The sequence below is a fragment of the Pangasianodon hypophthalmus genome, chromosome 28 (assembly GCF_027358585.1).
Source record: "Pangasianodon hypophthalmus isolate fPanHyp1 chromosome 28, fPanHyp1.pri, whole genome shotgun sequence".
In the NCBI taxonomy this organism is placed as follows: domain Eukaryota; kingdom Metazoa; phylum Chordata; class Actinopteri; order Siluriformes; family Pangasiidae; genus Pangasianodon; species Pangasianodon hypophthalmus.
This window is the reverse complement of record NC_069737.1, coordinates 15,182,447-15,194,849: the sequence shown is the minus strand read 5'-3', so window position 1 is coordinate 15,194,849 and position 12,403 is coordinate 15,182,447. Positions and strand designations below refer to the sequence as shown.

The following is a 12,403-nucleotide window of genomic DNA, read 5'->3' as shown; positions in this document are numbered from 1 at the left end:
AAGCGCGTTCACTCCTTTTCCTTAAATGCGCTTTTATAGAGTTCTGGATATATTTCCCACCATACTTTTTTAATGGTAACTATTTTCTTTCTTTTTTTTCTTGTTTAATCTTCGTGCCAGAGAGAAGTAGATCCGGTCTTTTGAGTCTGCAGAGGGGCGGAGGGATACAAAAAGCGCATACTACTGTGCTAGATAGTATGTCAGTCGTTAGGTGGCGTACTACTTTTGGGCATGCTACAGAGTAAAGAAGAGTAGAGTAGTATGCCTGGGTTATGGGCACGTTGGATAGAGAGAAAGAGAGCGCATTAGTGCGAACAGAGTGAGAGAAGGAGAGCTTCTCGCTGCCATGTACAATCTGGGAACTTATAAACTCCATGAAAAACCACCAAACGACGGGCGTTAGAGACGGATCAGGTAGGAGAGAATTCAACTTTAAAGACCTTTTCCAGATCCGCTGCTTTTTAATGTTCAGAACTTCAATGCGTAAAAGTTTTTGCCCCGTCGGATTTGTAATTACTGCTTAGTTGGCACTGGTTGAAACTTGAGCATGATGATTTAAGAGAGAGAGAGAGAGAGAGAGAGAGAGAGAGAGATGCAGGGATGTTTGTAAATGCGTGATGTTTTGCTGGTGGATGTGTAAATGTTTAGGTAAGTTCCTGCGGGCTTTGTTTGAACACGCATCCACGCATCTGGCTGCGGGACTTGAATAGAGAACGCGCTTGGAAAAGAGAAAGAGAGAGAGAGGGGGATGGGATCCTGGGCTTTGCGATTTAACAAGTCGCTTTTGTTAGACGGGGTTTTTTTGTTGCACAAATCAAACTTGCTTCAAAGCCTTCGTGTGCATGTTTGATCCAAGTCGGTGAAAGTCTGAATAAGGTGCACGAGGTGTAAATGTTAACTTTGCTCTGTGTAGAGTCTCCCTTTCTGCACCAGTGGGGGGAAAAGTCCTTATTCTTTAAACTTGATCTAAATCAGTTGTTCTCAGTGAGGTCCAGAAGCTCCCAGGGATCTGGTGTGTGATTTATTGTATTTTATTTTATTTTTAATTTTCTTACAGGAGTGAAAATCACATCCCACCACCATCAAGTCTATAAATAATGTCAGCTTGGATTTAATGCTCTGTGAGTGGATAGTTCAGGAATAAAAAGCTCTCGGCTTCTAATGAATTGCCACTATATGTGTGTACGCATTTAAATAATGAGTGTAATATTTGGGATAGCTGGATTATGTTTATAAATCTGTGCCTTGGGGGGTCTATAAAAAGCCAATTTATTTTATAGCTAAAGCAATCCCAGACTGCAACAATTTTGAGAAGCCCAGAGCTAAACCCTTGGCATATCTGAACTAATTACAGACTTATGAAATATGCACAATATCCACTACCAACTGAATTGCTGTCTGCTCCATTGCAACTTTGTTGTTTCAATATGCCGTGCTTCACAATGAAGCGTCTCTATGAAATAATAATCCAATCCGTGGAGGCGAGTTGACTTGCTTTGTAGAACATCTGTATCTGTGGGGAATGTTCCATGCGTTCCAGGCTAAACAGTGCCTAAAAGATTACAAATCTCATAACAACCAGTGGAATGTGTGTATTTGTATATATCCAGGACAAACCGCTTCCATCCTCCCTGGGAGCGCTGCTGTTAATCATTGGCGACTGGGTCCCGTTGTGCGCCTGTTGAGACTAGCACGACTGGAAATAAGAGATAGGGAGGAATGACCGTTCAGCCTGACTTGGATTATATCTGCTGTGCTAGAATCGATTTGCCATTTAGATTTGTTTCATTTCAGAAATGCGAAGCAACCATATCTGATTGCACAGTGATTCCTTAAAGCTGACTTTACGCTGTACGATTTTGCTGTCGCAGACAAAAATCGTATGTTGTAGTAAAAGAATTCTTTGTTCATGAGTTGAGATTGATGGTCTTAGAACGAATAATGTGACAAGCTCATGTTGCTGGCAGTTGATTTAGTGTCACTGTGAACCAAAGATGGATGAGGACAAAGTTTTGGCAGTGTCAGAAATTTTTTGATTAATTTCTAAGATTCTAAAATCCACCAATAGGAGGACAGCGCAGGATGACACCGAACTTAGGGAACAGCTACAGATATGGTAGTGGCAATGGCAAAACTTGAATGACACAAATGACAGAAAAATATCTTTATTAACTCAGACTTATTCGAAGAATGTTTGTGTTTATGCGAGCCTGTTTTCTAAGCTGATTTCCAAATCACGCTGATTGATTACGTGATTTTTTTTTTCAATCTCAGGTATGTAGTTAGTGGATCTTCATTGTGTAATCTGACATGGGGAGCATGTTACTATACAACCTGTTTTAAAATTTTATTCAAATCATCCTGTACAGTGTGACATGCAATAATATTGAAAGACAGCTGACATCGCTGTGGAAATTTAGCTTAATAATAAAATGTTGTTGGTGGAATTTATTAACTTTCCTAACTGTAACTGCATTTGATTTTTCTTCGAGTATAGTATAGATGCAGTGGCTCTCAAATTGGGGTCTGGGACGCATACCCATGAGGTCGATTAACTTTATCGCTTCAGTAAATAGCCAAAATATTATTGTACACATTGGAATAAGGAACGTAATATTTGAATTATTGGATTATGGTCATATAAAACAAAAATCTGTACTGAGAGGTTTTGTGGGTTTTTACAGCTGAAGGGATCCCTGGCTGCAAAAATTTTGAGAAAGCCCTGGTATAGATCTTGTTTCAATCAACGGTTCTCAATCTGGCATCTAGAGACCCTGAGGATCTGTAAAGCATAGCAAGGTGGTCTGTGGTGGAAAGCATGATCAAGCATGATCAAAGATGTTATTATAGATGTCATTATAATTAATTAGTTATTGTTACAGTTAGAAAAGTGTGTAAAATAGCTGTATAGGACACCTTTTTCTTATATTCTCTTCCTTTTTCTGCAGGTGGTTTGGTGAAGAGTGCTCTGCAACCATGCAGATCCAGGTGACTTCGCTGCTGGCTCTGCTGCTGCTGCTCCTGTGCAGCGGCGCCCGAAACCAAGGGCTGGATGCAAAGTCCGTTCCACACTTCACCCATCCTATTTACAATGCCACCATATTCGAAAACTCTGCTGCTAAAACATACTTGGAAGGCCCTGTCAAAATGGGCATCTACAACACAGACCCTTCATGGGAAATACGGTACAAAATTGTGTCAGGTGACAACGAGAACCTTTTCAAAGCTGAGGAGTATCAATTAGGTGACTTTACCTATTTGCGAATAAGGACCAAAGGAGGCAGCAGTGCTATTCTTAACCGGGAGGTCCGAGACCACTATTTGCTCACAGTCAAAGCTGTAGAAAGGAACTCAAATGCAGAGGCGAGAGCCCGAGTCATGGTTCAGGTACTGGATACCAATGACCTCCGGCCTCTGTTCTCTCCCACCTCTTACACCGTGTCCTTGCCAGAGAACACAGCAATCCGCACTAGCATTGCCAAGGTCACGGCGACAGACGCGGACATCGGTACGAATGGAGAGTACTACTACAGCTTTAGAGAGTGGACGGACATGTTTGCAGTCCATCCCACAAGTGGGGTGGTTACTCTAACTGGAAAACTAGATTATGCGGAGACAAAGCAGTACGAATTGGAAATATTAGCTGTAGATCGTGGGATGAAGCTGTATGGGAGCAGCGGATTTAGCAGCATGGCTAAACTGACTGTACGCGTGGAGCAGGCTAATGAGAATGCTCCAGTCATCACCGCTGTTACCCTAGCACCTTCCGACACGGACAAGGACCCAACTTACGCTGTAGTGACTGTTGAAGATGATGACCAAGGAGCCAATGGCGAAATAGCATCTCTTAGCGTGGTAGCGGGAGACCCTTTACAGCAGTTTCGAGCTATGAGAACCAGTCCTGGCAGTAAGGAATACAAAATTAAGGCAGTGAAGGAAGTCGACTGGGATAGTCAGCCATATGGTTATAACCTCACTTTGCAAGCTAAGGATAAAGGAAGCCCACCCCAGTTTTCCTCAGCTAAAGTCATCCACATCACTTCCCCACAGTTTAAAGTAGGTCCCCCTAAATTTGAGCAATCTGTTTTCAGGGCCAATATAAGTGAATTTGCTCCACTGCACACTCCTGTTGTAATGGTAACAGCTGTGCCAAAATATCCCCAATTGAAGTATGCTTTCAAACATAAATTGGACAAAATTCCCTTTGCAATCAATTCAGACACTGGCTTAATTACAACAGCTGGACCCATCCGTGCTGACTCTTTGCCACACTATGAATTAGAGGTAATTATTAGTGACAGAAAAGCAGCCACCAAAGTTATTATTGATGTGATTGACGTGAACAATAACGCCCCGGAGTTTCAACAGTCATCTTACAAGGCCAGTGTTGATGAAAACATGCCCTTAGGCACGAGTGTTCTAACAGTGAAAGCCACAGATTTAGACAGTGGAGAGAATGGCTATGTCACATACAGTATTGCTAATATAAATCCCCAGCCTTTTGTTATTGACTACTTTACTGGTGTTATCAGTACCTCAGAGCAACTTGATTATGAATTGATGCCAAGGATTTATAATTTACGAGTACGTGCATCAGATTGGGGTGAACCCTTTCGACGTGAGGTGGAGACACAAGTCACAATCAGCCTGAGCAATCTGAATGACAACAAACCTCTGTTTGAAAACGTGGATTGTCAGGTAACCGTGCCCAGAGATCACGGCACCGGAGAACAGATCACAACTATATCCGCCATTGATGCTGATGAACTTCAGCTGGTCAGGTACATGATCAAAGCTGGCAATGACCTGGATCTTTTTGAGTTGAACCCCAACTCAGGGGTGTTGTCCCTAAAGCAGCCCCTGAGTGAGGGTGAGGCAGCAACAACGTCATTGTACAGCTTGCAGATCATAGCCAGCGATGGAGAACATGAAACTCCAGCAATGTTCTTGAACTTAACTGTCGTTACTCCACGTAAACCAGTTCAAGTCAAGTGTGTCGACACCGGTGTAGCCACCATGTTGGCGGAAAAGTTGCTGCAAGGCAGTAAAATCCACAGCCAAGTTGAACCAGATGATAACTTTTTAGACCTTCATGCTGTCAATCGCTTTACACCTCAGTTCGCAGAATCATTCCCAAGCGTCGTTGAGGTTAAGGAGGATCTGCCTGTTGGGGCTCGGATCGTCCATTTGAGCGCTTCCGACTCTGACAGTGGTTTCAATGGGAAACTGGTTTATGTCATATCTGGAGGTGACACAGAAAGTCGGTTTGTAGTTGACATGAATGATGGTTGGCTTAAGGTGTATGCACCGCTTGACAGAGAGACATCTGATCATTACACACTAAACATTAGTGTGTACGACCTTGGAATACCTCAGAAATCGTCATCGCGCCTGCTTGACGTCAAGGTAACGGATGCTAACGATAACAGCCCACAGTTTCTACAAGACACATATTCAGTGGAAGTAAGTGAGAACACGGCTGTAGGGACTGAAATCATTCAGCTTGAAGCCAAAGATAGAGACCTGGGAGATAATGGCGTTGTCAGGTATTCTATATTGGCAGACACTGATCAGTTTGCTATTGATGAGGAGACTGGAGTGGTCAGGGTCAAAAAGCCGTTAGATCGCGAGGTTCAGCCTGAGTTGGTGCTCAGGATAGCAGCCCGTGACCAGGCTAGTGTTGAACCTCAGCTGGTATCGACCGTGTCACTTAAAATCACACTTGAAGATGTGAATGACAATCCTCCAAAATTTATACCTCCTAATTATCGGGTAAAAGTCCGTGAGGATCTACCTGTTGGTACTGTAATTATGTGGTTGGAAGCCCATGATCCTGATGTGGGAACCTCGAGCCAGGTACGCTACAGCCTTGTCGACAGTGGTGATGGGAAATTTGAGGTGGACAAACTCAGTGGTGCGGTCCGAATCGTACAGAATTTGGATTATGAGAAAAAACAAGTTTACAATCTTGTAGCCAGGGCCAAGGACAAAGGCAAACCAATTTCTTTATCCTCGACCTGTCATGTTGAGGTGGAGGTGGTGGACGTGAATGAGAATTTACATCAACCATGGTTCCCGTCGTTTGTGGATAAGGGATTTATCAAAGAGGACGTGCCGATCGGAACATCGGTCATGAAAGTAACGGCTCAGGACGAGGACAAAGGAAGAGACGGGGAGATTCGCTACTCTATTCGGGATGGATCTGGACTGGGGATCTTTGCCATCGATGAAGAAACTGGTGAGTTGTTTTGCTTTTTCCTCATGGCTGCTCAGGCTGAGACTGGATGTGAAATGTTTGTGAGTGGTTTGTTATTCATAAATATTTCATGAAGGAGATTGCTTTTGCATGACACAAGCAAACGTTGGTATTGCAAAGTAAGAATAGGGTTTAATTCCAGAAATCAGGTGCATATGCAGCTATGCTGGTGTTGGGACTATGTTGAGTCTCAATTTTTGGTTTTCTAGCATAAAGAGGAAGAATTGATGGCAGGAACAGATGGAGCAGCTGTCTTTCAGACCTGTCGTAAACATTCCAAACTAGTTGCTGAGCACTTCCCCCACATCGCTGCCAATCCACCACCCCCCACCACTCTCAACCTCCTGCATTTTTCCTTCTTTTCTTATTTTCCTTCTGTATTGTAAGCAGCTTTAATCTGGTTTGAGTATCTGAGCCAGTAGCTTATTTAAGATCACTGGTCTACCCTATTAATATTCAATAAAGGAATCCGTTGCTGTTTGAACCAAAGCAATTTTCTGTTGCAAAAGTCAAAACCTGACCTCATTAATGCCACACAAAGAATGTATTTATACCTCACTCTGCTGGTCACTGTGAGCACCTGTGCCAAAAAAGCTTAAAAATAAGCTGTCTGGAATTCTAACGGTTACTTGGCACACCACATCTATGTAGTGCTTCACTCACTTTTTTTAATATGCACAGAATTTCTCATTTATACCTTTAATGTGCACTTATGCCTTTTTTTCTTTCCGAAAATGTGTTCTGCGGGAATACATAATTAATGTACAAATGGGTCTGTGAAATTATCATAAATAAAACATTAGAGTTTTCTACATGTACTGTGCAATGTCCTTTTAAAAAGTTCTTCTGAAAAACTCTGTAAAATGTATTAAGCTTTCATTTAGATGAAGGTGGTGCAGGGCACTTCATTAAGGAGGGTAAATTAGACGTGGCTGTTAGGGATCCCTGTAGGGAAATCTCACTTTCTGCAGTGGTAAATTTAGCATGACAGGATGCGCTGGTGCTTCTTCCCCTACAGCACCATCTGCCAGTCATTGTGCCTGCCCAGTATCATGGAGATTGTTTTGCCTCGTTCAATAAGAGGTTATTGATCATTTGTTTTGGTTGAGTCGCCAACACACTGGGAAGAATAAAGAAACTCAAAGAAAATGCTGGATCCAATGTAATTTCCTTTTTTTTTTTTGAAAGTTTGGCTGGAAAATGAACGTTTAAAGTAGGGCTGGGCAATGTGACAATACATCATCAATATTGTGATAAATTCTGTCACAATATGGTTTCCGAGACACATGAAGACGGTGTAACACATGCAGCGTAACACACCTGCATTATCCACCCTCTTTCGTATACATGAGCTCCCAGACACCTACGATTGGCTAGTGCTGTGACTGACAGCGGAGAGAGAGTAATGCCCCTCCTACCCAGAGAGCATGGCTAAATTTGCCCTCTTGGCTCCCAGGAATCAAACTTCCGATCTCCCGATGATAAGGCAGCCCTTTTCTTTTGTACCCCTAGCATGAAGTCAAATATTGTTTAGCTTGACTTGACAGCATCTTTCTGCCAGATATTCCATCTCTAACTCGTGTAGTGACTTTTTGTTCCCTCATCCATTAAATGCTAAGTGGTGCGAAATAATTGCTTGGACTTAGCAGGCTGCCCACTAACAGATCTCAGCTTGATATATTTAGCCAGCCGTGACACCTGAGGAGTAGTCTCATTGGCACCGCCTTTTAACCCGAAACGTTGCAGGTCACCACCTACCTGACCTGGGCTTCTGCCCTCCATGACCTCGGTAATCTATAAGTGCCAGCAGGGATGGAATTGTCTTGCACTAAGGTCCATTGTTGGGGATCACATCTAGGGCTGGTGGCAAAGTAAATATGCATGAGCTAAGAACAGCTCCCTGTGGGACGCAGATTAGACGTGGGGAAGAAAGAACGGAAAGGAAGTTGCAACAAGTGGGCATGAGATTATATCAGTCTGAGCTGCTTCTGCTTTGGTATTTTGATTGTGTTTGTGTAGATAATTAATGAATTAACTTATTCAGGAGCGGATGTTTATGGTACACTAATGACGTAATATAGTACAGTATAAGAATATCTTTTAAGAGACGTTGCACACTTACATGAAGTGTGAAAGCCATTCACTTCCACCCTTAGCAGTGCACTTATTATCTTGATATGGTGAAGTTTTCTGTAAGGAGACGTTTATTTAACATTTATGGAATGAGTCTCCAGTGTCAAAACTTTGTATCGGTCAAAAAGCTGAAGCTGTAACTCTACGTTTTCTGACATCTTCAGGATGCTTTATGCTGCTAAATGTAAGTAAGAACGGTAACCAGCTTGTTTTGCAGATGTTCCACAACATTAAAATTTAACTATTAATGGATAGAAAGTATGACGTGGCATCCTTTAATGATTCAAAAAATGGTGGAAAATTGCTGTGGTATAATAGAAACACTTCAGGACATGTTGTTTTGGGAAAATAATCAACTTCACGGTGGTAAGTGTAACTCATCACACCACCCTGTCATTGATTGTTTTACTGTAACAGCATGGTGCAGAGTGTTTTGTTCCTTACGTATTGCCCAGCCGGTGTCATGAGTCACTTGACATTCAGCACAATGCTGTTTGGTTAATGTAAGCTTTAAAATCTGATGGAATCAGACCATTAGTTGCTTAAAATGAAAGCAGTCATTAACAAACTGGGCCACTTTTTTAGCAGAATGGCACGATTTCCTCTGGTCTTGTCCCATCTGGGATTGGTTAAATGTACTGCACCTTTTGGGCTCTGCGGCTTTTCCGCCTCCCTGCTTTATTTGCATGCTTGCTTCTCCCATCCAAGGGTGGGGGTATTTTTTGGGGGGGGTGGGAGAGCTTGCCGAAGAGGAATTTGCTTGGAAGGTACTCGCCACACAGTTTCCTATTTCCTCTCTAGCCTAGCGTCTTGTTAATGCTAGCTTCACATCTGTGGCTCTTTCCTGCTTTCTTCCCTCAGGGATGTGTGGCTTTTATATTTAGTCTGGCCATGCATGTATTTTAGAATTAAAAAGAAAGAAAGAAAAACCTTGCCTTTTTCCAAACCACGTAGGAGCTCAGGCGCGTTTTTCGAGGTTTCCTGCATCAGGAAGAGCTTGATATTTTGTCCCAGTAGACCTGAGATAACTTTAGCCAGGCTACAAAACCCAAAATTGTTACTCCCAGATTGCGTCTGGCTCTTTTTATTTTTATTTTCGTCTTCCCAAATGATGCTGGCTGTAGGCGTTGGAGATTTGCTGAGTTCCTGAGTGTGCTCGCGAGTCTCCAGCAGTGATGTTTACCGTCGCCAGATTGCACAAACATGTCGAGCCTCAGTGAGATCTCTCCATGTGAACCAGGCTAATTTCAGCCCTGCTCAATGCATGTGTGAGTTAAAGAATTGATTTTGTGTGCATGTCGCTTCCTGAGTAAGTGAGTTAATAGAGGCCGCACACACTCACACAGGATTGAGGTTTCGCCACAAACCCGATTGATGTTGCCAGAGAAGTGCAATGAATCTGGTCTAAATGTCCTTGTGGCAAAGGAACAAGTCAAGACTCCAAGGCACATGTCGCAAATCACAGCAGAGGCAGAGAGACTTGGTTTACAAAAGCCCAATGGCTAAACCGCACTGCCGTGTCTGGAATCTGCAATATAAACTGTGCTAAGGCAAATCTGCAATACAAACTGAGCTAAGGCAAAGCAAACCTGAGTGCCATGTGTCTCGATGCTGTTCACACTGAAGGGACACAACGTCAGATCTGATCAATCTCACCTTTATTGCCTACATCTCACATATGAGTTTGCCTAGATTGCCATTCACCATCCACCTGTTCTTTATCATGCTAATCATGCAAATTAGCCAATTCTCCCAGTTTTTGCTCTAAATTTGCACACCCTGTAATATCATTTGGCTCAAAGGGATATAGATGGAATTTGATTTTCTGAGTAAATAATGAAGCAGCTTGTCTGTTGTTCAGGATTTGAGCAAAAGAACACGTTACATGTTAAATACGTGGTCAGAATAAGTAATACGCCCACGCTGGTGCCTGACATAGTGTTTAATTTAGTTATGTAAAAGATCTCGTTTTCTCTTCACCTTGGAACATTAGATAATATAATAATGCTAATTTGCTAATATGTATGCTTTAAGATGTATATCACAGTATGAGATCAAATTCGTGATAAACTTTGGCATAAATGTTGCAGCATCACAATACTTTTTTTAATTACATTTTAAAAATATTTTTAGAACAGCAGCTGATTTAAATTTGTAAAATGTTAAATTGAATGACATCTCATGAAAAAAACTTCTTACTCTGATTATTGTGTCCCATTATCATATTTTTTGATTTTGTAATTTTTTGGGGGGGAAATTAATCTGTTTTTACTAACTTTGACGAAGGAGATGATCTAGCAAAGGCAATTAAAATCATCGGGATGGTGTTGTGCCCTGAATTTTACAGTTATTTTTGCATTTCTTTAATGTTGTTTGGGAATCTGGAGCTAATTGCTTTAACATATTCCTTATTAGTCCATTGTAGCTACGTACAGTATGTTAGGATGTCTGCATGTGCTAAAGGAACAGCAAATATATCCTATTTGGACGGTGTATAGGAAAATGGCTTACAACCATTTATATGTTCCGAAATTTCATGCTAATCATCTGCAAATCTCCAAATTGTGAACCCTTTCGTGTTTCTATGTAAAATCCATATTTATGTCTAAAATCTCATCATAAGGGCTCTAATTGTAGCTTGGCTTCCTCGTATTGTGGTGTTGGAGGTATGAGGTTACCCGCTGTGTTTCATAATGAGAGAAAACATTCAACACCAGGCAACTCTTCATTTAAAAGCGCAATTATGCAAAAAGGTCAATTTTCTCAATTCATTACTGCTGCATTAACAAAAAACAAAAGGCGACCCTCAGAACCGGAGGTCGCGCCGTTTCTCGGTCTATTAAATGTGTTTTTCTGTTTCATCTGACCCCCGCCTGCCCCTCTGTGCTTGACGAAAGCGTGCGGACCTGATAATGGGTCTGATTTGTATTTGTCCGAGAGTCTTCGGGTTGTTGTTTTGCTCTCTTCTCTGCTGTGTAATGAAGTAAGTGGAAGGTTTAGGGAGCAAATAAAAGCCTCCTGAAGGGGACAAGCCACTGTTCAAAAGAGAAAGAGCGAAACGGCACGTGGTCAGGCCGAGTCGTTAATCGAGTCTCTTCTGCTTTCTGTTTGTGGGTTTTAACACGGCCTGCCCTTTTGCAGAGCGGGTAATGTATGCACTGCCCTTTCTCTGGCTCTGTGAAGGGGCCACCAATAGCTGGGCATGTTGCGACAAAGCACTATAGTGTGTTTTTGTTATTTGTGAAAAAAGAAATTCATGATTCCCTCCGTTGGGTCTTTCCGTTAGAGGGAGAAAAGTTGCCGGTGATGCCAGATAACAGAAATATGTGCCTGCTGCTTTGCCTTTTCATGTTAGTATGGCTTGGGAAAGAAGAAGGAAGGAGGGATCATGGGAAAGAAGAGGGAGAAGAAAGTGAGAGGGAACAAGTACAGAGTAAAAGAAAGTGAAGAGAAGTAAAAGAGTGAGTGAGGTGAAGGACATAACTAGTTGTCTCAAAATTTACCTCTCTCGTTCTTTCCTGCCTTGTTTTCTTCTCTCTTGCTCTGCTCCTCGTCCATCCCCCCCCCCCCCCCCCCCCCCCCGGAGGGTCACATGACCTCGACTCCACACAGTCTATGCTTGGGCCACGTTGCCGAGGCGACGGTGCTCAGGAATGCGAAGGGAGCCGGAGATGATTGCAGGGTGCTAACGTTGGGAGTGCTTATTTTAGTGCCCGCGTAGGTGCTTCGCTCAGGTTATGCTAATGAGCCTTAACAAGGGCTAATTGATTTCAAGTGCCCAAGTTTGTGAGCTCAAAAAAAAGAAATGAAAAAAGTGTGGAAAAATGGAATGGAAAGTTTTTCCCAAAAAGATCCCACCATAAAGTTAATGGTTTTGTTGTGCCTGAAAAGAAATCCTGTGAGTTTAGATGCCGTTTATTATCCGAGCATATTTTCTACTAATAGGACCCACTAGCTCTTAAACTGATACCCACAATCCCTCTGTACTCTTTAGGCCACGGTTCAGTGCTTGGC

General features: G+C 42.4%; 1 protein-coding gene across 7 annotated transcripts in view; it reads left to right on the top strand.

Annotated features, from left to right (window-relative positions):
* fat1a (FAT atypical cadherin 1a) overlaps positions 1–12,403 on the top strand; it is an 82,522-nt gene that overhangs the window by 920 nt on the left and 69,199 nt on the right. For 6 of the 7 annotated variants that reach the window (XM_053230869.1, XM_053230871.1, XM_026947635.3 and 3 more), the window contains exons 1-2: positions 260–414; positions 2,949–6,238. In XM_053230869.1, coding sequence (XP_053086844.1) covers positions 2,977–6,238 — 3,262 coding nt within the window. In that variant the 5' untranslated portion in view covers positions 260–414; positions 2,949–2,976. Of the gene's footprint in view, positions 1–259; positions 415–2,948; positions 6,239–12,403 lie in introns of those variants that run through there. The other variant, XM_053230870.1, reaches the window with a different exon arrangement.